This window comes from Bubalus kerabau, chromosome 10, assembly GCF_029407905.1.
Source record: "Bubalus kerabau isolate K-KA32 ecotype Philippines breed swamp buffalo chromosome 10, PCC_UOA_SB_1v2, whole genome shotgun sequence".
NCBI classification, from domain to species: Eukaryota; Metazoa; Chordata; class Mammalia; order Artiodactyla; family Bovidae; genus Bubalus; species Bubalus kerabau.
In genome coordinates this window covers 15,327,252-15,353,861 of record NC_073633.1, presented here as the reverse complement: position 1 = coordinate 15,353,861, position 26,610 = coordinate 15,327,252, and the positions used below count along the sequence as shown (strand labels likewise).

The window sequence follows — 26,610 nt, the reverse complement described above, 5'->3', positions numbered from 1 at the left end:
ACCAAAGGTATCCATGGATGCAAAAGAAAGACTCCATGGGAGAGCCACTGCCTTACATAAAAAGATATTCTCAGTATTATGTGGAGTGAAAAAAAGTTACAGGTCAGTATAGGTTTGCTCCCCAAAAAACTATGTATGTATGTACATATAGTATACACACAGATACAGAAAATTAGAAGAAAATATTTGTATGGTCATTTCTGGGTGCTTGGCGATATAGGTTTCTTTTTTCTTCATTTTCATTGTCTGATCTTTCTATACAAGAAACTTATGCATTATTTATATAATTCAAAAAAGTAAAAAAAAAAAAAAAAAAAGAATTCCACTTGTAAACCCAGAGTGTGCTACAATCAATGTGTATGATTCACAGCAAGCAACTGGGACCATCTCTCTTCGGGTGCCTCTTCTGTGAAGTGTAAATGCCAACTTGGTGCTGCCCAGACAGGAATAGCCGTTTATGCTGCAGTATTGCCAGAGAAAATAACCACCACTATGAAATTTAAGGGTGTTTTTGAAGACTTCCTCCAAATACATTTGACTTTCTAGGTCGATTTCCCCACCCTTCTAGAATCTGACTAGATTTGCTTTTCCATTTGACCATGGCTGGAGTGGGAGTTGGCAGCTGGCATCTGGGTCCGTGGTATAGAAAGAAATGAGGAGGAGTCAGGAGATCTTCCCTCGTGCCCATGGGATCACCACCACTTGCTTACTGAGAGAGAAGGATTGGTGAGACCTGGCAGGACAGACTGCCTAGAAGGCCTGTCTATGACTATAGGGCAACACTATGCTTCCTGAAGCAAAGTATTGGTAAGACTTAAATGTGGAATGAGGAGAAAGAAAATAGATGTGGGTAGACTTCTTGAGGTATTTTAAATACGGGATACAACAGTATTTTTACCCTCTTTTTTAAAATATTGTTGAGAATTTATAATAGTAACAGCATGGCTTGAAATTTGAGGCATAAAGTACACAAAAGGGGGTAAATTGAGCCCAAACATATGCACTAATTCAATATTTTAAAACCTCCATCCCTTTACTTTTGAAATAGTTTTGTAAATCCCCAGCATTTTTACAGGCCAATGAAAACACTACTCAGACCACCAGACCTCAACCTGGTCACAGACACATACACACACTCAGGATCTCCTTATTTTCCGTTCGGCCACAACCTCTGTTCCTCATATTAACAGTTTAAGAGGATACATAGAGAAGCTTAAAACAAATAGTCGTGGTTTTTCTCCCCCAGCTGAGATTTCTGGTGGAATTCAAAGGAGACATATTTTAGTGGACCTCTTGCCTGCTTTTAGCAGGCCTTCCAGGACATGTGGGTCATGATTTATTTTCATAACTGAATCGCTAAGTTTAGTTTTATAAATACTACCTAATGGAGTAATTTCCACCTAAGAGGTGCTCATTAAATGTTGTGAATATGAAATTTCAATGAATAATTAGATGACTGCATTGAAAGCTTTTCACATATAAATTGAAAAGTTTAGCAAGTGGCAATTTAACATCTACTGCAGACAGCCAAACCTGCTACTGTGTTCAGGCTGTCATTTAAGGGCATTCCACACTTCTGCCTTGCTTTGCATTGCACTGCGACACTGAAATAAGTTCCTCCCGCTCCCAGATCTTGCGACAAGAGCAAGAGGGGAGAAAAAAAAAAGGAAAAGAATTATGGAAACTTCCATCTTCGCAAGGTCTGTTAGCAGAAAAATTATCAAGGGCTTCGACATTTACTACGCTTCACACTTGATCCAATAATTCTCATTTTGCTTATGGCTTTCATTTTTCTTTTTTATTGCAAGTTCCTTACTTCAGTGCTTCTATACTTATTTTAGCTTCAGAGCTGTAACATTACCCAGAGGGTCAACAGGCACCTGCTCAGAAAACACATTTCCCCACCAGTCATACTGAGCCTCGAGGCAGACTCAAGCCAGGAGTCCGCGACCTGGGACACTCCCTGAGCTTCTTCAGAAGCAGCACCGTCAGAAGGGAGAGAACAGACCCAGTTCCCATCTTCTCTCTCTGTCCCCCTTACCAGTGCTCACCTCACCCAATCTTAGCCCCCTCCCCGCCACACATACACACACAGGGGAGCAGAACAGAGGGGAGAATACTAGTCAGCCAGCAGGACATCACTTTGCCTCCAGAAGGAATGAAAAGTCAGGCCTGGGAGCTGGAAGGAGCAGTCTTCTTTCCGCTTCATCCCACCCCTGCCCCTCAGCACCCCAGGGAGCACTGCACTCAGGAAAACAGCCGTCACTGGGGACAGCTCTGCTTCTTCAGCTAAGGCACATTCCGTTCTGCTTGTTTCTCACGGAAACAAGTTGACCTGGTGATTTCAACCTGCTTCTTTCTCAGGATGAGCACCAAGAACCCATCGGATTAGAACAAAAGGCTGCAGGTCTTCAAACACATTTCTGTCTCTACGCTGTTCCATCTCTGGGTTTCTCTGCCAGATTCCTGACTCATCTTCCTGTTCAGGGTCTTTTCCTGTGCAGGTTTTCTGGGCGGACAGCTTGAGATGTCTACACAACTGTTCTGATCAAACGATTGCCTTCTCAGTGCAACACACAAGCGAGCCAATGGAATCCTTCACTAGCTCCCTAGTGGTTCCCAATTAATGTGTAACTTATCCCAGGACTGGCCTAACCTTCTAGCCACCTTCCATTCTGCTGATCACTGCCAAGCTGGACAACCTGTTTTAACAACCGGTTTTCACGCCTCTCTAGCTTTCTCCAGCCTCTCTCATCCTTTTCTTTCTGTGCAGAGTGTTCTCTTCTCCATCCCTCTCCTTCCTGCTCTATCACTGCTACAAATCGAAAGCCAAGATCCAGCTCAAATGCACCTGACTCCCTCTAGTCCTCCATCTTCACCATGACTGGAAGTTATCTGCCTCATTCATATTCCCTTCGGAGAAGGCAAAGACAGCCCACTCCAGTACTCTTGCCTGGAAAATCCCATGGACAGAGGAGCCTGGTAGGCTGCAGTGCATGGGGTTGCGAAGAGTCAGACATGACTGAGCGACTTCACTTTCACGTATTGGAGAAGGAAATGGCAACCCACTCCAGTGTTCTTGCCTGGAGAATCCCAGGGATGGGGGAGCCTGGTGGGCTGCAGTACCGGGTCGCAGAGAGTGGGACGGACTGAAGCGACTTAGCAGCAGCAGCAGCAGCAGGAGCATATTCCCTTAGCACTTTCTCAGTGCTTTGCTAGGTGTACTTTTCCAGCCAAAACTCAGATACTTTAATCCCTGTGTGACCCTGTGCCTAAAGAGTCCAGTTCTTAAACTATTAAAAGGAGTTAATAAAAGCTGTCCTTCCTATTTCATTTTCTGTTCAGTGGTGGTCAAATAAGAAAACGCAAAACTATCAGCTGCTATACTATTTATCTTCTCTACTAGAGCATAAACTCTTGGGACAAGGAGTCTATTTCTTACTAATTTCCCCATACACCACAGCATCTGAGAACACCAAATACAATTGTTTGTTGAATGAAAAATAGATTCTTGAGTATAGAGTATTCTTGTGTTTACTCTGACTTTTTAAAACCCACAGTCTTTAAAAAAAAGAGCAGTTTCTATTGGTTTACTTATATAAATCCTTCCCTTATAAACTTAGCATCTTTGTGTACTTGAGAATCTGGAGCCTGGTTTTATGGCTACATTTCCATGTCCGGGTACTAGCCTAACAGAGGAACCACATAACCCCGCCTGATTAAATGCCATCGCAGTGACTGCTAGGAGAGGAAGCAGCAAACGCAAGCAATGAAGATTTGAAATATTGCTATCTACTTGAGAAAGAATTTTCAAAAGGTGCTTTTTGAAAAGTGGATGGACATGGTAGTCAAAAATATTATGATGTGTTGAATGTCAAGGCTATGAAGCAGGATGCCAGCTTTAAAGAACTGGAAACGATAATATTTTGTCTGCTTGGGCTAAGGAGTTCAGAGTGACGTGGCCTGCCCAGGCAGCAAACTCGGCAAGGTAGTCCGGGGCCTTCTGCTTTGCTTGGCAAATGGCTTTGCTCTTTGGCACTTTTAAAGATATGATGAAAGCCGCTGCTGTTAACCTTTCCTCTTCTTCTTAAATAATTGTATATTAAAAAAGCCTTCTTGCCATTAATGTCTCTTGTGATGGATGTTCTTGTTTGCCTTGACTCATTTGTCTTTATGCCCTACACACTGGATCTTTGTAACTTTAGTGCTTTGGAAATACATATAAAAGGAAAACCATCAAATTGCTTTTCCTGAAAGTACTGTGGGTGACTCCCAGGTGTGATAAATGCAGTATGTGTGTTTGGAAATTTTTTTATAGCAGTTTCAACCAATGTAAAGCTTACAGAATCCACACGAGGCAAAGAAACCAGCCAGTGAAAGGAAGCACAGCAAGTATAATGAACTTCTGCAGAGGGCTCTATGCTTGGATAAGGTATGAGGCATCACTACACATCTACCTGGTAGGGGAGAAAGTTGTAAGTGTGCACAGAATCCCAAGGTCACCTTAGAGGAGACAGTTTTAAGTGTGCACAGAATCCTAAGGTCACCATAGAGGACAAAATTACAAAGCAACTTTGATGCCCATGAAACTCTCTCTAGCCTTAGCAGAGCCACAGAATATTAGCATTATAAGTCATCCAGCTTAATATCTCACTCCACAAATCCCTTCAATAAAAATGTAGCCTCTACCAGCACATTTCCAGTAACAAAGAACTCATTACTTTGCAGAAAAACCCATTTCACTTTTGGAGTGCTCCCCAAGATTTTCCTAATTCAGAGCCAATATCTGTTTCCTCTGCCTTCCACCCGTGTGTCCTAATTTTACTCTTCAGGACTATAGACAGATTTAATCTTATCCTCCATCGAAGTGATACTCTTCAAATATTTTTAAGGCAACTTTCATCTCTCTCATGTCTTCTGTTTGGCGCCTTGATTTCTCCAGTTCCTTTAACTTTTTGACCTGTGATGTGGTATTAAAAAAAAAAAAACCACAGGACACAGAAAGGTGCCAGTTTAGTGACTCTCTTCAAAGTAATCTCTGACTTGACCATGTCCCTATGAAATGTGCTCACAACCAGACAGAGTATGCTAGATGTGGCTGGATAATTAAGAATCCAGGGGGACTACTAGCTTCCACAAATCTGGTCACATGTACATATTCATGTACAATTAATAGAGGAAAACAATAGAAAGGGAATGACTAGAGATCTCTTCAGGAAAATTAGTTTTACCAAGGGAACATTTCATGTAAAGATGGGTGCAATCAAGGACAGAAATTGTATGAACCAAACAGAAGCAGAAGATATTAAGAAAAGGTGGCAAGAATACACAGAAGATCTATACAAAAAAGATCTTCATGACCCAGATAACCACGATGGTGTGATCACTCACCTAGATCCAGACATGCTGGAATGCAAAGTCAAGTGGGCCTTAGGAAGCATTACTACAAACAAAGCTAGTGGAGGTGATGGAATTCCAGTTGAGCTATTCCAAATCCTGAAAGATGATGCTGTGAAAGTGCTGCACTCAATATGCCAGCAAATTTGGAAAACTCAGCAGTGGCCACAGGACTGGAAAAGGTCAATTTTCATTCCAATCCCAAAGAAAGGCAATGCCAAAGAATGTTCAAACTACCACTCAACTTCACTCATCTCACATGCTAGCAAAGTAATGCTCAAAATTCTCCAAGTCAGGCTTCAACAGTATGTGAACCATGAACTTCTAGATGTTCAAGCTGGATTTAGAAAAGGCAGAGGAACCACTCTATTATACGGAGTGAAGTAAGCCAGAAAGTAAGCCAGAAAGAAAAACACCAATACAGTATACTAACACATATATATGGAATTTAAAAAGATGGTAACGATAACCCTGTATGCGAGACAGCAAAAGAGACACAGATGTATAGAACAGTACTTTGGACTCGGTGGGAGAGGGCGAGGGTGGGATGATTTGGGAGAATGGCATTGAAACATGTATAATATCATGTGTGAAACGAATCACCAAAAAATAAAATAAAATAAAAATATTATTCTCAAAAAAAAAAAAAAAAAAAGCCAACATCCGTTGGATCATCAAAAAAGCAAGAGAGTTCCAGAAAAACATCAACTTCTGCTTTATTGACTATGCCAAAGCCTTTGACTGTGTGGATCACAAACTGTGGAAAATTCTTCAAGAGATGGGAATACCAGACCACCTTACCTGCCTCCTGAGAAATCTGTATGCAGGTCAAGAAGCAACAGTTAGAACTGGACATGGAACAACAGACTTATTCCAAATCAGGAAAGGAGAACATCAAGGTTGTATATTGTCACCCTGCTATTTAACTTATATTCAGAGTATATCATGTCAAATGCCAGGCTGGAGGAAGCACAAGCTGGAATTAAGATTGCCGGGAGAAATAGCAATAATCTCAGATATGCAGATGACACCACCCTTACGGCAGAAAGTGAAGAGGAACTAAAAAGCCTCTTGAAAGTGAAAGAGGAGAGTGAAAAAGTTGGCTTAAAACTCAACATTCAGAAAACTAAGATCATGGCATCTGGTCCCATCACTTCATGGCAGATAGATGGGGAAACAGTGGAAACTGTGAGGGACTTTGTTTTCTTAGGCTCCAAAATCACTGCAGATGGTGACTGCAGCCATGAAATTAGAAGACGCCTGCTCCTTGGAAGAAAAGCTATGACAAACCTAGACGGCATATTAAAAAGGAGAGACATTACTTTGCCAACAAAGATCCGTCTAGTCAAAGCTATGGTTTTTCCAGTGGTCATGTATGGATGTGAGAGTTGGAGTATAAAGAAAGCTGACTGCCGAAGAATTGATACTTTTGAATTGTGGTGTTGGAGAAGACTCTTGAGAGTCCCTTGGATGGCAAGGAAATCCAACCAGTCCATCCTAAAGGAAATCAGTCCTGAATATTCATTGGTAGGACTGATGCTGAAACTCCAATACTTTGGCCACCTGATGCAAAGAACTGACTCACTGGAAAAGATCCTGATGCTGGGAAAGATTGAAGGCAGGAGGAGAAGGGGACGTCAGAGGATGAGATGGTTGGATGGCATCACCGATGTGATGGACATGAGTTTGAGCAAGCTCCAGAAGTTGATGACAGACAGGGAGGCCTGGTGTACTGTAGTCTGTGGGGTTGCAAAGAGTTGGACACGACTGAGGGACTGGACTGAACTGACTGAACTGAAAATTTAAGAAACTTTTTAAAAAGCTGCATCACCTTATCTGTTTATTCATTCAGCAAACATTTTTGAGCAACTAGTTAGTGCCAGGCACTGAGCTCAACACTGGGTGGTTCTTAACACTGTTGATTAGAATGCTTAGGGTGTTGTTCTTGTTGTTGAGTCGCTCAGTCATGTCCGATTCTTTGTGACCCCATGGACTGCAGCATGCCAGGCTTCTGTGTCCTTCACTATCTCCCAGAGTTTGTTCAAACTCATGTGCCATTGGTGATGCCATCCAACCATCTCATCCTCTGCCTCTGTCTTCTCCTCCTGCCTTCAATCTCCTAGCATCAGGTTTTTTTCCAATGAGTTGGCTCTGCATCAGGTGGCCAAAATATCGGGGTTTCAGCTTCAGCACCAGTCCTTCCAATAACTATTCAGGACTGATTTCCTGTCCAACTCTCACATCCATACATGACTACTGGAGAAATCATAGCTTTGACTAGATGGACCTTTGTCAGCAATGTGATGTCTCTGCTTCTTAATATGCTGTCTAGGTTTGTCATAGTTTTTCCTCCAAGGAGCAAGCATTTTTTAATTTCATGGCTGCAGTCACCATCTGCAGTGATTTTGGAGCCCAAGAAAATAAAAGAAGTCTCTCACTGTTTCCATTGTTTCCCCATCTATTTGCCATGAAGTATGGGACTAGATACCATGATCTTAGTTTTTGGGTCTCCCACAACCTATGTATCTGCAATTTACTTTTCACTACTAGAGAAAGGATTTACATTTATTATTGTTAAATTTCATCTGATTGTGGCTTGTTGTATCAGGTTGGTAAGACCTTGGAAATCTTGATGATGGCATCCTGTATGTTCAACGGTCTTTTCCAGTTTTGTGCCAATTGCAAACATTACGAAATACTGTCCATGTTTTCACCCAAGTCACTGATTCACTGAAAAGTTCAATGCCGAAGACAAAGCCTTGTCAGAAAACACTACATACTTTGCTACGAGGCAACTTACCAACCCCCAATAGTACTATTTATCTGGCTCATTCTTTTTTTACATTATTCAGAAAGGTATAGTAAGTGACTTCATAAAACTGATTAAAAAGTTTAGGACTTAGTTTTAGTAAATCTATCCGCCTTCAAATAACCCTAGCTTTCTTTCCCAGGAAATCCCCAAAGGTATGAATAATAATACAACCCTCTGGGAGTTTGTCTGAAAGTTCATGAAAATTCTTTGCACTTTCTGCATATGACCACTTTAAAACTAAGCTCATTCAATGGTGCCTAGTAAGAATGTAGTGAAAGTTAAAAGGGAAAATGAGCACTGAACCTGCAGTACAGCCTTACTTCACTGTAATGGCTCCATAAAGAAATAGTATTATAAGTGTCTCATTTTTCCCCTTCAGTATTTCGTTCAGAATTCTAACTATTTTTTTTTGGCTATACAACATGGTTTTCAAGATCTTAGTTCTCTGGCCAGGGACTAAACCTGGGCCCTTGGTAGGGAATGCTCAGACTCCTAACCACTGGACAAGGAATTCCAGAATTCTAACTTTTAAACTCTTTCATCTCTTTCAAATTTTATCTCTCATTAGCCTGCAGGCTTCAGAACAACCACTCTGAGCTATCTGACTTCTCCTATCGCAGGCTGAGGAGCTCGGCTGGCTCTGTCTAGTCATTACCACCAGTTCTTAGAGCTCCCTTCATTTCCACAGCACCAAGTTGTGTTTCTGTGACTGTCAAATTTAGGCTGAAGAAGCAGTCTTCATGCTTTTTCTGAGAGGTGAGGCTTTCGCTAAGGCAAGCCAAGAGTTCACCAACTCATCAGTTTTGGAAGACAGTTTCTTAAATAGTAGAGAGATGTCTCTGTCTGTCTATCTATCTAATATAGGAATCTGAAATTTTTATTGAGCTTCACAGCCTAAAAAAGTTATTATACTTTATATAAGTCAGTTTCTGCAATCACCCTGAAAGGTAGCTATTATCACCCTCACTTTAGAGATAGTAAATTGAGGTTAAGAGCGATTCAGAGATGTTTTCATGGTGACACAGTTGTTAAGACTTTTAACTGTGTCTCAAACTCAGGATACTACCTGCAAAGTTGTCTCTATGCCAGATTCAAGAAAATCAATCATATCTTCTACCCAGCCCCGGTGGTTTCTACAGAATGCGCATTTCTATCAAGATTATATCACCTGTGTTACCAATAATCTGATAGATCATTTCTATCAGAAACACTATCTGCATTTCTTTTAAATCTTTATCCAAACGGTCTTCAACACTCATTCACTCAAAAGCGATTCTGAGCCAGACCTACTAAGTAACAGACATTGGATACATCTAGAATTTCCACAACAGTGAATGTTTTTCTTAGCAAAGCTACTCTTCTCAGCCTCCATTTATTCTACTCAGTCTCTTCATGAGACACTTCCACGTACAGGGCACTGAGCTATGTGCTGCAGCAGATAGGGGAGCTGAGGGATGCTTGGTCCCTGCCTTAAGGGGGCTTATAACCAGCTGGAGAAAAGGCATATAAGTCATTCAAATCCAAGGCAAATTAAGAGTCGTGGAGGTGCGAAGTTATAAGGAAAGGTGTCAGGAGAAATTTGAGATGTGCCTTGCATGTGGAAAATTTCAGTATCTGGAGATGGTGCAGGGCAGGCAACGGGGGCAGCAGAGGGCAAGAGCAAAAGCACAGAAAAGGAGAGACAGCACGTGTGGGTCCAGGGAACCACAGTTAAATCCATCCCATGGAAGCATAGGCTGCATGGATGGCTGGAAGGACCGATAAACTGGAAAGGCTGGTTGGGAGTCAGGCAGCGGAAAGCCCTGAATGCCCAGCAGGGATGTGTGTATCTTACTCAGTTTGGGATGGGAAGTCACTCTAGGTCTCTGGGGTCAGATATAACTAGATCCAAGTTATGCCTTGTGAACAGTAATGAGGCAGCTATGAGAAGATGACTTGGAGAGCGAGAAACAGAGAGTTCAGTTCAGTTGCTTAGTTGGGTCCGACTCTTTGTGACCCCTTGGACTGCATCACGCCAGGCTTCCCTATCACCAACTCCCGAAGCTTGCTCAAACTCATGTCCATTGAATCGGTGATGCCCTCCAACCATCTCATCCTCTGTGGTCCCCTTCTCCTCCTGCCTTCAATCTTTCCCAGCATCAGGGTCTTATCCAATGACTCAGTTCTTTGCATCAGGTGGCCAAAGTATTGGAGTTTCAGCTTCAGCATCAGTCCTTCCAATGAAATTTCCTTTAGAAATCAGACTGGTTGGATCTCCTTGCAGTCCAAGGGACTCTCAAGAGTCTTCTTCAACACCACAGTTCAAAAACATCAGTTCTTTGGTGCTCAACTTTCTTTATGGTCCAACTCTCACATCTATACATGACTACTGAAAAAAACCATAGCTTTGACTAGATGGACCTTTGTCAGCAATGTGATGTCTCTGCTTCTTAATATGCTGTCTAAGTTTGTCATAGTTTTTCTTCCAAGCAGCAAGCATCTTTTAATTTCATGGCTGCAGTCACCATATGCACTGATTTTGGAGCCTAAGAAACAGAGTCACAGAGAAACAGAGAGCCCAGTGGCAAACTCCCTTCTTTGCAGCTCTCATGGGAAATGCTAGAGTTTCTCTTAAGAGCTCATCTAGGGCCCAGATGACCAAACCTTGCTCTTTGACACCATCTGTGCAGATGCCCTCTCCCAAACCATAACTTTAATAGGGGTAAAGATGTATCCTATTTCCTACTCCAGTGTTTTTAGTCACAAGAGATATATCTTGAGTTCTTCTGTGTCATTACTCTCCGTGAAGATCAGCTGAGGCGAGTCAGCTGAATGATGACTGGGGTTCACCTTCCAGGATGGTGATTCTTCCCCACCCTCCACAGATCACAGCAGGGGTGCAGGGTCACCCGAAGGGTCAGGCCACCAAAGATGTCCTCTTGCCCTTTGTGATCTCTTGCTCGCCTGGTCCCTGCTTCACCTACTCCCTACTCACATGACTGTGCTCACCCCCACCCCAACTAGTGACTGTTCTAATCCTTAGGCCAGGACAACTCCAGCAGCTGGTTTACTAAATTTATTACTGTAACAGGGAAGAATCAATTCTGACTCCTGTTGGATCTGATTCTTTGACTTTAACCTTTGCTTTCTGTTGCTTTTGTTATTATAATCATAGATAATGGCCTCCCTCAGGGAACACGGTCCCTCTGCCCGAATGTTAAAGTGTCTGTGTTGAGCTCACAGGGAAACAATCAGACTCTACCCATCTGTGCATGGCTGCAGAAAAGAAGTTAACATAACCTCTCCTGTTCTGCAAAATAAGTGGTCTTTTTACTTTACTTCCTCACCTCCTCTCCCACTCTGTTCCATAAAACAAACTGGCATCCAGACCCTGAAAAGATGATTTTTTGGAGACAACACTCTGCCATCCTCTCGGTCTGCCAGCTTTCTGAATAAAGTCATATTCCTTGCCTTGACACCTGTCTCATGATTCACGGGCCTGTCATGTGGTGAGCAGAGTGAACTTGGACTCAGTAACATACATCTGCGTTTAATTAAGCTGAGGTCATTAATCTGAGGGGGCTGTGAGAGATGTGTCCCAGCTGCTGGTTTCCCTGGTAACTGACAGTCAACCTGATGTCAGTTCCCCCTACAAATGGTAGCCTCCGTATCTCCCTGAACGGCCGAGATTGCTGCCATGTCCTGCCTGCTGTCTGTCAGATACAGTGGGATGTCTCTCCAGGACCTTTTGCTGCAGACTTGTAAGCGCTCCTTTCCAGTAAACCAGTGATGTCTGGGCTGTTTGTTAACTCTTGAGGTTGGGCAACAAGATGTACAGGTGTCCAGGATGCAACCCAACACCACCTCTGAACACCTCCACAGGGAGTTACAACCACACACCACATCTTTTTCTTGGGCCTGATGGACCCACTGACTTCTCTTTCTTGTTCCAGTCAGAACGCGCTGCTGCTCCTTCCGAGACCTTTCAGTGATGGCAGATTTCTGCATTTTTTCCTACTGCTCCAGGGAAACTTGTATGTCAAATTCTTCAACTCTCACAATTCTGCTGCTGCTGCTGCTAAGTCACTTCAGTCGTGTCCGACTCTGTGCGACCCCAGAGACGGCAGCCCACCAGGCTCCCCAGTCCCTGGGATTCTCCAGGCAAGAACACTGGAGTGGGTTGCCATTTCCTTCTCCAATGCATGAAAGTGAAAAGTGAAAGTGAAGTCGCTCAGTCATGTCCAACTCTTAGCGACCCCATGGACTGCAGCCCACCAGGCTCCTCCATCCATGGGATTTTCCAGGCAAGAGTACTGGAGTGGGGTGCCACTGCCTTCTCCGCTCACAACTCTAATTCTGGTATAAATTTCTCTTCGTTTTCTGAGAATTGTCATAGGACTCCTTTATAAAAAAAATTTTTTTTTCTAAGAGCTATTTATCTTTTCTAGTAGGCTGGCAGGTGGAGAGGAATTCACAACCATTTCCTCTTTTTTCTCCTTTAACATGGAAATCAGCTGGTATTAACAGTTGACTCACTGCTGCTGCTGCTGCTGCTAAGTCGCTTCAGTTGTGTCCGACTCTGTGCGACCCCATAAATGGCAGCCCACCAGGCTCCCCCGTCCCTGGGATTCTCAAGGCAAGAACACTGGAGTGGGTTGCCATTTCCTTCTCCAATGCACGAAAGTGAAAAGTGAAAGGGAAGTCGCTCAGTCATGTCCGACTCTTAGCGACCCCATGGACTGCAGCCTTCCAGGCTCCTCTGGTTGACTCACTGATGACTCTTCAAAGGAAAAACATCTACCTGCCCAAGCATTCCCCCAGCCTCTACAGAGCAAATAGAAAGAAATCAGTGCAGGCGGAGGGGGGAGTTTCTTCCTGTTTTTCCACTATGGCAGATTTAGAAGTAGAGTGAGATTCAGCGAGAGTGAAAACCTAGAGGCAGAGCTCTTCACTCTACCGAAGGCCTTTTAGCCGCCAAGCTGAGTGAGCTAAAAGAAAAACCTTCCAGAGTATTTAAAATAGTTTAGATAGCTTCTTAAAAGGGAAGCTCCTCCTTTAAAGAGCAGGGTGGTTTTTACATATCATAAACTGAGTAGCTTGGGTTCTCAGAAGACAAGCTGTTCCTTCAGTAGATCTGAGGCAAAATGGGGTTATCAGAACCACGGTAGAGAGATGGGGGAAATGACCTCCCAGCATGGCTTCAGGTGGGGCAAAGGGAGCAGGAATGGTTGAGCCATCGGCTAAATCATGAGCCAGGTCCCCCAACTCTTTCCATGATCTGAAACTGCACCTCAGCCCCTGAGATGCCATGAGGAACAGAGAAAGCAGACTTGAGAGTGGGCTGGAAGTGGGAGGAGGGAAGGAGGATATTGGAAACGGACAGAAAAGAAGCCACTAAAAGCCCATTCCTTTTTGCTTTTAACTCTATTGTCCTATGAACGCTAAGAATTAGGGGTTTCTTTCAGTTCCTAACACCTGCAGCTTTAAGTGTTCAATCACAATTAGAGTCTGAGAGTCTGAAGTGCTCGAAGGATCTCCTTTATAAAGTAAATTGAAATAAATAAAAAAAAATCTCTGCAGGAAGGACCAATCCTCCTCTTTTTTTATTAAAAACATCAGGCAGCACAGACACGTATCTGTCACATTCCTCAATAAGCAGGAACAGGTGCTGTCCCCAGGGCACGGGTGGAAGAGGAGGAGCTGAAAAAACAGTGACCTTTTTCTCCTGGAGTCATTTCTTAGTATACCGTAGTAACTCACTTTGACAGTGAAACATTTGACAGCTGGGGCAACAACCAAGTGACAGATCTGTGTAAATTGGCACAAAACAGGTAGAAAAGAGAGCTGTTCATTTAGCTCCACCTGTGAGATATATTGTCTCCGTCAAGTCCAGGCGCCGCTTGCAGAGCTAGGAGTTAAGTCTGCCACATGCCTCTACGGGAGCATAAAAATGAGTGAGTAACTATTACAGGCTGAGTGCTGTGTTCCCCTCAAGTTCATGTGCTGAAGCCCCCGTCCTCAGAGTGATGGTAGAGGAAGTGCTCTGGGTGGGAATTCGGTTTAGACGAGGTCATGAGGGTAGGGCCCTCCTGATGGCATCGGTGTCCTTATAAGAAAAGGAAGACAGAGTTTTCTCTTTCTCTCTCTCCACTAGTACACACCGAGGAGAGGCCACGAGAAGGTGGCCATTTACAAGTCAGCACTCAGGCTCCCACCAGGCACCCAATCTGCTGGCAGCTTGACCTTGGACTTCCCAGTCTCCAGTACTATGGGAAATTAAAGTCTATTGCTTAAGCCACAGACTTTACGGAGTTTATGGTATGTGTTACAGCAGATCGAACTAATACAGTGGCTTAATTGCGCTGGGTCCTGTCCCTTCAGGAACTGGATCCAGAATAACATGAGGATGGGGCAATGTCAAAGCGCATTTTGGCCACAGGCAAGTCTTCCTTCTTTCTCCCGATATCAACTCACCCTCCCTATACAGGTAAATGTACCAGTAGAAGAATTTGGTATTGAAAGCTGAAATGAATGGTGGATGGAACCACCTGAACGAAAGAAGACCCCCCGCCCCCAAATTCTGGAAGAGGCAGAGAGGATTTTTAAGAAAATCATTTCTACAAATTTGCTTACCTTTATTTAAACGTCCCATGACAGTAAATTCAAAATATTTGCTGTGGTCAGCTGAAGAGTAAAGGCCGAAGATGGTGGCTGAGCTTTTTGACTGCAGCTTGAAGGTGGAGATCACGTAGAGCTCGTTCAGAGTGGGATCTGTCAGGATGGGCTGCAGAACACTCGGGTTCAGCCTCTGGCTGGCAGATGGGAGAAGGTCAAAGACTGGGGAGAACAGGAAGACAAGGACAATCAGTGAAAGTTTAACTTACAGACAAACATGGTTTTTGTTTTTGTTTTGTTTTGTTGTTTTTGAGGGGGGGACAATTTTCACAGTAAGCTATGAAGTAAGCTGATATTAGAATCATTTTTCCACATTGTCAAACTTGCCAGTTGTCTCTTATCACTCTATGGTGACTGGATATTTGAACCAGAAGAAATATACCACAATATTCATCACCAAGTTATAGACCCCAAGAGAAGACAAAATTTGCAAACCCATTTTGCCTGAAGAAGTGACTCTGAAAATGCCCACCAGGAAAAGCACTAAATGTTTAGCATGTGGGGGATTGGGAAAGAACATGGGCTTCCCAGGTGGGGCTAGTGGTAAAGAACCCACCTGCCAGTGTAGGAGACATAAGAAATGATGCAGGTTTGATCCTTGGATTGGGAAGATCCCCTGGAGGAGGGCATGGCAGCCCACTCCAGTATTCTTGTCTGGAGAATCCCATGGACAGAGGAGGCTGGCAGGCTATAGTCCATGGGGTCGCAGAGAATTGGACATGACTGAAGCAACCTTAGCATGCATGCATGCATACAGGTAAGAGCATCCAAGTCACTGTTTTCCTTATGTCCCCTAGTAGTGAATTTCTGCCTTGGGATCCCTCATGTGCCTCCTGGATCAAATCCAGCTGTCTATTCCTGGTCAGTAATCAATGACACGGGGAATGCCATGGAAAGCATGGATGTGGTGGGAGATACAGTGTCAACAAAACAATTTGCTACCTTTGTGGGACCTAAGTGCACCTTTGTGCATTTACAGTTCTCCAGTATTTCTCTGCTAAGAAATTGTGACTCTGACCATGTGGAAACAAAATGGAAACAAGACAGTACAATGTGCTTTCTATTTCTTGACTGTATAACCTGACAGAGTTGGTCTACAAAATCTAGAATCTAAATTTATATTGTACAAGTTGCTTTTGATACAAGCCAGCTGCACTTTTAAACTTTATGAAAGCAATAAAAAAGTGTGTCCAGTTAATTTCAAAGGCAAAGGCCAAATTTGGGTAACTCTCACTAGACTTACCTAGTGTTTCTTTTGGTTTATGCAAAATTGTTTGAACAATCCCACAGCCTGCAAGAACTTCAGGCTCCAGAGCTGTTTTCTGGATATAATAATCTGGTTACTAAAGATGGTCATAGTATCCGTAATTTATAAAGAGTTCTTACAAATCAATGAAATAAGCATCCTAACAGAAAAAAAAATGGGCACGTAACATGAAAAAACAATTTATAGAAAAAGTATTACAAGGGCAAATAAGTACACAAATAATGTGTTCACATGCTTAACTAATGATGAAGGAATTGCTAACTTAAATATCAAGGTAGGGCTTCCCTGGTGGTCCAGTTAAGAATATACCTGCCAACACAGGGGACACTGGTCCGATCCCTGCTCTGAGAAGATCCCACATGCTGCAGGGCAACTAAGTGTGTGTGTGTGTGTGTGTGTGTGTGTGTGCACCACAACTACTGAGCCAGTGCTCTAGAGCTCGCAAGGCACAACTCATGAGCCCACACACCGCAACTCCTGAAGCCTATGTGCCAAGAGCTTGTGCTCCTCAAAAGAGAACCCACCACACTGAGAAGCCTGCAGAGTGCAAGGAAGGGGAGCCCCCGCTCACTGCAACTAGAGAAAGCCCTTACACAGCAATGAAGACACAACACTGCTGCTGCGTCGCTTCAGTCGTGTCCGACTCTCTGCGACCCCAGAGACGGCCGCCTACCAGGCTCCCCCGTCCCTGGGATTCTCCAGGCAAGAACACTGGAGTGGGTTGCCATTTCCTTCTCCAATGCATGAAAGTGAAAAGTGAAAGTGAAGTTGCTCAGTCGTGTCCAACTCTTAAATAAATAAACATTAAAAACACGCATTAAGGTATTATTTCCCTCATCAAATTGAAAACAATAAATACAACAATACCCAACTGTTAGTGAGAATTCGGGGAACTGGGTACTCATATACCGGTGGGTAAAGATTTACACTAGAATAAACACTTTGAAGCCAGTTTAAAAAACAGTATCAAAGACCCTAAGACACACATGCTCTTTGATTTAGTGACTCTACTAAAGCAATTTATCTTAAGAAAATAATGGATAACACAGTAATGTATTTAGGTACAAAGAGATTCACCACCAGTATTAATTCTAAAGCTTCTATGTAGGAAGGAGTTACGTGAAAATCTAATTGGAAGAGGTGGGAAACCTGGATCTTTGCTGGCATAGCATTTCGCCTCTCTTTACCAGAGATGGTAGGGTTTGACAGAGATTACAGGGGTTCAGCCATCCCAAACCATCCTGTGGCACTACAAATGTTCAATAAATTATTTACAATTTCAAACCACTGGAAACAATCAACTGTCCTATGCTAGAGCCCAGGCTAAATATATTTTATGCTGTGCTTAGTCTCATCCAACTCTTTGTCACCCTATGAACTGTAGCCAGACAGACTCCTCTATCCATGAGGATTCTCCACGCTAAAATACAGGAGTGGGTTGTCATGCCCTCCTCCAGGGTATCTTCCCAACTCAGGGATAGAACCCAGGTCTCCCGCAGTTTCTTTATTGCAGGCGGATTCTTTACCATCTGAGCCACAAGGGAAGCCCAAGAATACTGGAGTGGGTAGCCTATCCCTTCTCCAGGGGATCTTCCCAACCCAGGAAGTGAACCAGAGTCTCCTGCATTGCAGGTGGATTCTTTACCAGCTGAGCTACCCAGGAAATTTTGGTCCACCCAAAAAGAGTAATACTATCAAAAACGGTAATGCAGCTGAATACTTACATATGGAAAGATGCTCATGATATATTATGGGGAGAAAGATTATCACAGTAATCCAACTCTATGCCCCGACCAGTAATGCTGAAGAAGCTGAAGTTGAACGGTTCTATGAAGACCTACAAGACCTTCTAGAACTAACACGCAAAAGAGATGTCCTTTTCATTACAGGGGACTAGAATGCAAAAGTAGTAAGTAAAGAAATACCTGGAGTAACTGGCAAATTTGGCCTTGGAGTACACAGAATGAAGCAGGGCAAAGGTTAATAGAGTTTTGCCAAGAGAACGCACTGGTCATAGCAAACACCCTCTTCCAACAACATAAGAGAAGACTCTACACATGGACATCACCAGATGGTCAACACCGAAATCAGATTGATTATATTCTTTGCAGCCAAAGATGGAGAAGCTCTATACAGTCAGCAAAAACAAGACCGGGAGCTGACTGTGGCTCAGATCATGAACTCCTTATTGCCAAATTCAGACTTAATTGAAGAAAGTAGGGAAACCACTAGACCATTCAGGTATGACCTAAATCAAATCCCTTACAATTATACAGTGGAACTGAGAAATAGATTCAAGGGATTAGATCTGATAGACAGAGTGCCTGATGAACTATGGACGGAGGTTCATGACATTGTACAGGAGACAGGGATCAAGACCATCCCCAAGAAAAAGAAATGCAAAAAGGCAAAATGGCTGTCTGAGGAGGCCTTACAAATAGCTGTGAAAAGAAGAGAAGTGAAAGGCAAAGGAGAAAAGGAAAGATATATCCACCTGAATGCAGAGTTCCAAAGAATAACAAGGAGAGATAAGAAAGCCTTCCTCAGAGATCAGTGCAAATAAATAGAGGAAAACAATAGAATGGGGAAAACTACAGATCACTTTAATAAAATTAGAGACACCAAAGGAACACTTCATGCAAAGATGGGCACAATAAAGGACAGAAATGGTATGGACCTAACAGAAGCAGAAGATATTAAGAAGAGGTGACAAGAATACACAGAAGAACTGTACAAAAAAGATCTTCACGACCCAGATAATCACGACAGTGTGATCACTCACCTAGAGCCAGACATCCTGGAATGCAAAGTCAAGTGGGCCTTAGGAAGCATTGCTACAAACAAAGCTAGTGGAGGTGATGGAATTCCGGTTAAGCTATTTCAAACCGTAAAAGATGATGCTGTGAAAGTGCTGCACTCGATATGCCAGCAAATTTGGAAAACTCAGCAGGGACCACAGGACTGGAAAGGATCAGTTTTCATTCCAATCTCAAAGAAAGGCAATGCCAAAAAATGCTCAAACTACCGCACAATTGTACTCATCTCACATGCTAGCAAGTAATGCTGAAAATTCTCCAAATCAGGCTTCAACAGTACATGAACTGTGACCTTCCAGATGTTCAAGCTGGATTTAGAAAAGGCAGAGGAACCAGAGATCAAACTGCCGACATCCGTTGGATCATCGAAAAAGCAAGAGAGTTCCAGACAAGCATCTACTTCTGCTTTATTGGCTGTGCCAAAGTCTTTGACTGTGTGGATCACAATAAACTGTGGAAAATTCTGAAAGAGATGGGAATACCAGACCACCTTACCTGCCCCCTGAGAAATGTGTATGCAGTTCAGGAAGCAACAGTTAGAAATGTACATGGAACAACAGACTGGTTCGAAAAAAGGAAAGGAGTACATCAAGGTTGTATATTGTCACCCTACTTATTTAACTTATATGCAGAGTACATCATGAGAAAACGCTGGGCTGGATGAAGCACAAGCTGGAATCAAGATTGCCAGGAGAAATATCAATAACCTCAGACATGCAGATGACACCACCCTTATGGCAGAAAGCAAAGAAGAACTAAAAAGCCTCTTGATGAAAGTGAAAGAGAGTGAAAAAGTTGGCTTAAAACTTAACATTCAGAAAACTAAGATCATAGCATCTGGCCCCATCACTTCATGCCAAATAGATGGGGAAACAATGGAAACAGTGACAGACTACTTTCTTGGGCTCCAAAAATCACTGCAGATGGTGACTGCAGCCATGAAATTAAAAGATGCTTGCTCCTTGGAAGAAAAGTTATGACCAACCTATACAGCAGATTAAAAAGGAGAGACAGTACTTTGCCAACAAAGGTCTGTCTAGTCAAAGCTATGGTTTTTCCAGTAGTCATGTATGGATGTGAGAGTTGGACTATAAAGAAAGCTGAGCACCGAAGAATTGATGCTTTTAAATTGTGGTGTTGGAGGAGGCTCTGAGAGTCCCTTGGACGGCAAGGAGATCAAACCAGTCCATCCTAAAGGAAATCATTCCAGAATAGTCATTGGAAGACTGATGCTGAAGCTGAAACTCCAATACTTTGGCCACCTGATGCGAAGAACTGACTCATTTGAAAAGACCCTGATGCCAGGAAAGATTGAAGGTGGGAGGAGAAGGGGACGACAGAGGATGAGATGGTTGGAGGCATCACCGACTTGATAGACATGAGTTTGAGTAAACTGTGGGATTTGGTGATGGACAGGGAGGCCTGGCATGCTGCAGTTCATGGGGTCACAAAGAGTCAGACAGGACTGAGCAACTGAACTGAACTACAAAAAGAATTGAAAAGCAATATGACAAAATGCTGACATGAATAGTACCCCTCTCTTGTTTGTATGATTTACATTTTAAACTTCCTTTTCTTTTGTTTATCCAATTTTCTATTTTTTTTACAATACAATGAAGATGTATTGCTTTTGTAAGAAAAAATAGTTATAAAAGAAACAGGTAAAAGCCTAGTTACTTAGGAATGTCTACTCTTTTTATAAGATGACCTGTCTTCAGATTGGATCTGTATTCTTTCTTTCATATATACCGAGAACCTTTCACAATAATGAAGTTAACACTAGCTATGTTGGAAAGCAGATTATCTATTACGTTTTTTCTTGTGTCCCACATTCCCCAAACATGAGGATTGCTGCCCAGTGTACTTCAAGAGGGGGTGGACAATTTTTAAATTTACAGAGAACTGGAAACTTTATATTTTCACCAGTCAAAGAGAAGGGAAATAAGACAACATATTTAAACGTTCCCTTTAGGACAAGACATCTTCAGGAAAGAGATGTGTGTTTCAAGGATGGGAACTGCATGCAGAACTAAACTCTTGGTATTCCTGATTCTTGCTTTGACCACGATTACTTCATAATTCACCTCAAACTAAATTAATCACATTTCAATCTGTATGGTTCTTCTAATCCACTGGTTTCTCTCTCAAGAGGCAGAGTTGGGATTAGTTAGTAATGAGCTTGGAGAGCATTCTGAAAAGGAAATGAGACGCTACAAGTTTCTATTAATGTTATTACACTTCAGTAATAGTGCCAAGATCTAAGCACAAGCTTCTAGTCGTGCACAGGTGAAATTACTGCTACCAATGAGCCCAACCACCGTGTCATGAAAATCAAATATTTACTAATAAGAATAGCAAGGAAGCTCAGAGGAAAAAGGAGATGAGCAAATTTTTCAGCTGAGCTGATACCTGTAAGACTAATCAATTCAATAAAGGCATCTATCAGAAACTTGACTTAATCAGATCATCTACAGCAATTAAATTAACCAGATAATGTAGGTATAGCCTGATTTCGAGTCTCCACGAAACAGGCAGCTCTGTCTCAGGAGAAGCAAAATCCATACCTGCACACCATGAAGTTGCGTGTTCAAATGTCAAGAATTTGAGTAACACAAAATATTGGACCCATGAATTCAAACCTGTTAAATAATGTCTGCAGTAAGAAAGTTTTTGAACTGTGTTAAAAAGCTTCCTTCTGACACCAAAAGCAAAGGCAACAAAGAAAAGTAAACAAGGGAGACTACATCAAACTACAAGGCTTCTACACAGCAAAGGAAACCAGTGAAATGAAAAGGCAACCTACGGAGTGGGAGAAAATAAGCGCATATCACATCTGTGCTGTAAGGGGTTAATATCCAAAACATATAATGAATTCATACAACTCAACAGAAAAGACATGCAAAACAACCAAGAACTACAAGCAAACATGTTTAAAATTGGGCAGAAAATCCAAATAAACTTTTCCCCAAAGAAGACAGCCCACGTATACATGAACAGATGCCCAACATCACTAGTAACCAGAGAAATGCAAACCAAAACCACAGTGACATGCAACCTTACACCTGTTAGAACAGCTATCATTAAAAAGACAAGAAACAGCAAGTGTTGGTGCAAATGTGGGAAAAAGGGAACCTTTGTACACCACCCTTAAGGCAGAAAGTGAAGAGGAACTAAAAAGCCTCTTGATGAGAGTGAAAGAGGAGACTGAAAAAGTTGGCTTAAAGCTCAACATTCAGAAAACGAAGATCATGGCATCTGGTCCCATCACTTCATGGGAAACAGATGGGGAAACAGTGGAAACAGTGTCAGACTTTATTTTTTGGGGGCTCCAAAATCACTGCAGATGGTGTTTGCAGCCATGAAATTAAAAGACACTTACTTCTTGGAAGGAAAGTTGTGACCAACCTAGATAATATATTAAAAAGCAGAGATATTACTTTGCCAACAAAGGTCCGTCTAGACAAGGCCATGGTTTTTCCAGTGGTCATGTATGGATGTGAGAGTTGGACTGTGAAGAAAGCTGAGCACCAAAGAATTGATGCTTCTGAAGTGTGGTGTTGGAGAAGACTCTTGAGAGTCCCTTGGACTGCAAGGAGATCCAACCAGTCCATCCTAAAGGCGATCAGCCCTGGGATTTCTTTGGAAGGACTGATGCTAAAGCTGAAACTCCAGTACTTTGGCCACCTCATTCGAAGAGTTGACTCATTGGAAAAGACCCTGATGCTGGAAGGGATTGGGGGCAGGAGGAAAAGGGGATGACAGAGGATGAGATGGCTGGATGGCATCACCGACTCGACAGATGTGAGTTTGAGTGAACTCCGGGAGTTGGTGATGGACAGGGAGGCCTGGCATGCTGCAATTCATGGGGTCATGAAGAGTCGCACACGACTGAGCTACTGAACTGAACTGAACTGAACATCACTGGTGGGAACGCAAGTTGGTGCAGTCACTATGGAAAACAGTATGAAGGGTTCTCAAAAAATTAGAACTACCATCAGTCAGTTCAGTTCAGTCGCTCAGTCGTGCCCGACTCTTTGCATACGATCCAGCAATTTCACCCCTGGGTATTTATCCAAAGACAATGAAACCATTAACTCTAAAAGATACATGGAGTTATTCATCACAGCACTATTTATAATAGCCAAGATATGAAAACAACCAGTGTCTATCAATGGATGAATGGATATAAAAAATGACATATATATATGTGTAGACACACATATATGATAGAATATTATCCAATCATAAAAAAGGAATGAAATCTTGCCATTTATAACAACATGGATGGACTTCATGGGCATTAAGTGTAATGGGAAAAACAAATTATGTATGATCTCATATGCGAAATCTTAAAAACAATTAGAATCTCACAGAATACAGAGAACAGACTAATGGTTGCCAGAAGTGGGAGTGGTGGTTGTGGGGGTGAAATAGACGAAGAAGGCCAAAAGGTACAAACTTCTAGTTATAAAATAAGCTGTGGGGATGTAATGTACAGCCTGGTGACTACAGTTAATAGTACTGTATTGCATATTTGAGAGTTGCTGAGAGTAGATCTTAGAGTCCTGATCACAAGGAAAAAAATTGCAGCCATGTGTGGCGACAGGTATTAACTAGTCTTGTGGTGAACGTTTTGCAGTGTATACAATTATCAAATCATTATGTTGTACACTTGAAACTGATATAACATTATATGCCAATTATATATTAATTTTTTTAAAAAGTTTCCTTTCTTACCTTCCCAGAAGCAAGGTTGCAATGAATAAACTGCAGCGTTTTAAACATTTCAACTCAAACTAAAAGCAGTTCACTACCCCCTGACAATACAATTCTGGTAGCCTGGTCTGGAATCAGAGTGAGTTGTTTGGTGAAATGCAAAGTTTAAACGGGTAATTACTGCAGGGGGAGGGGAAGGGACCAGGATAAGCAATCTTGATTCTGGCTTCCTAGAAATAGCAATTTTTACTTCAAGTTTTATTTCCTTAGCCGGAAAGAAATTAACCCCAGGCATGAATTTCAAGCAGATGAAGGCGATCACTGGCTAGCCAATTAGAGCCCTAAGAGCTTTTCTTGGTTAAATAACTTCTTCCTTTCGGTCTTCCCAAAGTTGTTTAAGCTTAAGTGCTTTCTGCACAACGGTTCTTTTCACAAGGGGTTTTGAAGATTGATTATCCAAGTGCTTTTCAAATTATTTATCTAATTTTTAACCTCTGTAGAGAAAGACTCATTTCTTAGCCTTCCTGTTCAATTTACCTCCAGATTCAAGAGATCAAGCCAACTCCCAAAGCCCCAGCAGAGCTGGAGCAGAAAAAGGCGAGCGGCAAGGCAACAGAGTAATATTGCACCTTTCTTGGGTATGTGGCCTCAGACTAGGCTAACATCGAACGATTTAGGATGTCATCGCCGAAGGGAGGGCGGCCCACAGAGCCGCAGGGCACAGAATCCAGATTTCACCGTACTTCAGACGGGACCTGTTCGAGGTCTAGGGCCGCGCTACAAGCTTGGAAGTGAACCCCCACCTCTTTGCCTAGATTGAAAATAAATTTTACACCCCCCCCCAAACTATTGTATAGGGAATTGATCTCACCGCCGGTTAATCGAATCCCCGAAAATTCTAATCTCTAATGACCGCTTCCAAGCACAATACGCTTTGCCTCGGGCCCCAGAGGCACAGTGAGGTACCCAGAGGGACCCAGGAGCCAAAGGCGGAGCAGCGCGCGGGGCTGGTCCCTCCGTTCGCCCGAGCGGAGCTGCGAGACGGCGGGCTCGGTGGCCCGGAGCCCGGCTCGCACCCACTTACCCTGCGGGGTGGCCTGGGCGCCGGCCCCCAGCCAGGGCTGCAAGGCCAGGTGCAGCAGGAGGAAGGTGGCTCCGCGCGGGGCCAACATGTTGGCTCTCCGCGCTCCCCGCGGGCGCGCGGGAGTCTCGGTAGCGGGGGCCCCGCCTGGGCGTGCGGGCGGCGCGCGGCCCCCGGTCGGGCTTCCCGCGGGCGGCGCAGGTAAGGCGAGCGCGGCGGCGTCCGGGCAGCCGTCGGGGGGCGGCGCTCGGGTCCTGGCGCCGCGGAGCTGGGTGCGCTGGAGGCAGGGCTGGGCGCTTTATGGTCCGGCCTGCCGGGGCGGGGAAGGGCCGAGGCCGGGGCGGCCCCCTTGGCCAGGATCCCCTTTGGCCGTGAAGCGTGGGGGTGGCTGGAGCGGCGGAGAGAAAGGCGTGAGCGTGGGCACTGGGGACGAGAAGGGACGCCCCCCACCTCCGCCCGACTGGGTTCTGGGGAGGTGGGCGTGGTCGCCGACCCCGGACGGACGAGGAAGTTAGGAGGATGGCAAGAGCGAGGAGGGGGCTGGTAAGGAAGTGAGGACGTGCAGGACAGCGAAGAAGGAGAAGAGAGGGGCAAAGGAAGCAGAAAATGACACTGACCCGCTAGCTTTGGGCACCGTCCGTCCCCCACCTCTTCTTTTCTGAACAGAACATTGTTTGGACAAACTTTTAACACCCGTCTTGGGCTCTGCGGGAACTTGTGCCTCCCAAGGTGGTCCGGTGAACAATTCGTTTCTTTTATTTCTTCAAGCTTGTCTTGAATACTTCAGATGATGAATATTTTCCCCATCAGGCTTTGGGATGTGAACAGTGAATGTTTCAAAGTTTTTGAGTTTTTAATGGAAATAAAACACATCTCAAGGAATCCATCCAGACAGAACCATTTATAGGATGGTAGAGTTTTATGGAGAATTTATTTTCCAAACACTTGTCTGCCCACTTCTGTTTCACCCTCCCAAAAGATTCCAAGTGACAGTTTCAAGCTATGGGAACAGGACCTAAAAGAGAGGAAAGGAATATAAGGAATTAGCCTTCCTTCTAGGCAAAGCCCCCTAAAAATAATGTGGATTAACTAGAGGAAAAAATATTTCAGAACCATGATAAACTTTTCCCTCATAAACAATCTTGACTAATGGAGAAAATCCAGCAATGTATTTATATCCCTTTCTTTAAGTCTCAAAGAATTCCATTTCAAAGTTTAAGCCACAAACTGCCACAAGCTGGAAGATTAACTCATCATCTTATTCCCAAACAGTGCTAGAATAACCAGTTATGATTCCATTTACAGCTAATGACCTGGAAATTTGTGAGCTATATTCAGAGTTCCTTTCTATTGTATATATTCAAGGTCTACCATATTCTAGTTGGGGCTTCATTTAATGCCATGTTACACTAAAGTTTCTGTATGGAGTGGGTCACCATACGTCTACATATGAGAGAGCACTGAAGAGACAAAGGCACATGTTTCCAGCAGTGTGAGTGTACACTGTTACTGTTAAGTCACTTCAGTCGTGTCCGACTCCGTGCAACCCCAGAGACGGCAGCCCACCAGGCTTCCCAGTCCCTGGGATTCTCCAGGCAAGAACACTGGAGTGGGTTGCCATTTCCTTCTCCAATGCATGAAAGTGAAAAGTGAAAGTGAAGTCGCTCAGTCGTGTCTGACTCAGTCATCCCATGGACTGCGGCCCACCAGACTCCTCCATCCATGGGATTTGCCAGGCAAGAATACTGGAGTGGGGTGCCATCGCCTTCTCACTATACACTAGTGAGATGGATTCGACTTGGGCTTCCCAGGTGGCCCTAGTGGTGAAGAATCCATCTGCCAGTGCAGGGGATGCAAGTTCGATCCC

General features: G+C 43.5%; 1 protein-coding gene and 1 long non-coding RNA gene across 2 annotated transcripts in view; one reads left to right on the top strand and one right to left on the bottom strand.

The window, feature by feature from the left end:
• The window catches only part of THBS4 (thrombospondin 4), a 53,583-nt gene extending 28,537 nt beyond the window's left edge, over positions 1–25,046 (bottom strand). The window contains exons 1-2 of the mRNA XM_055536679.1: positions 24,747–25,046; positions 14,822–15,025 (exon numbers count right to left, since the gene is read on the bottom strand). Of these exons, the coding sequence (XP_055392654.1) occupies positions 14,822–15,025; positions 24,747–24,834 (292 nt within the window). The 5' untranslated portion in view covers positions 24,835–25,046. The remainder of the gene's footprint in view (positions 1–14,821; positions 15,026–24,746) is intronic.
• On the top strand, positions 11,820–14,541 carry LOC129620887 (uncharacterized). The gene is made up of 3 exons (XR_008698823.1): positions 11,820–11,949; positions 12,142–14,142; positions 14,343–14,541. It is a non-coding gene; the product is annotated as an uncharacterized LOC129620887 (long non-coding RNA).
• Positions 25,047–26,610: the final 1,564 nt, after the last annotated feature.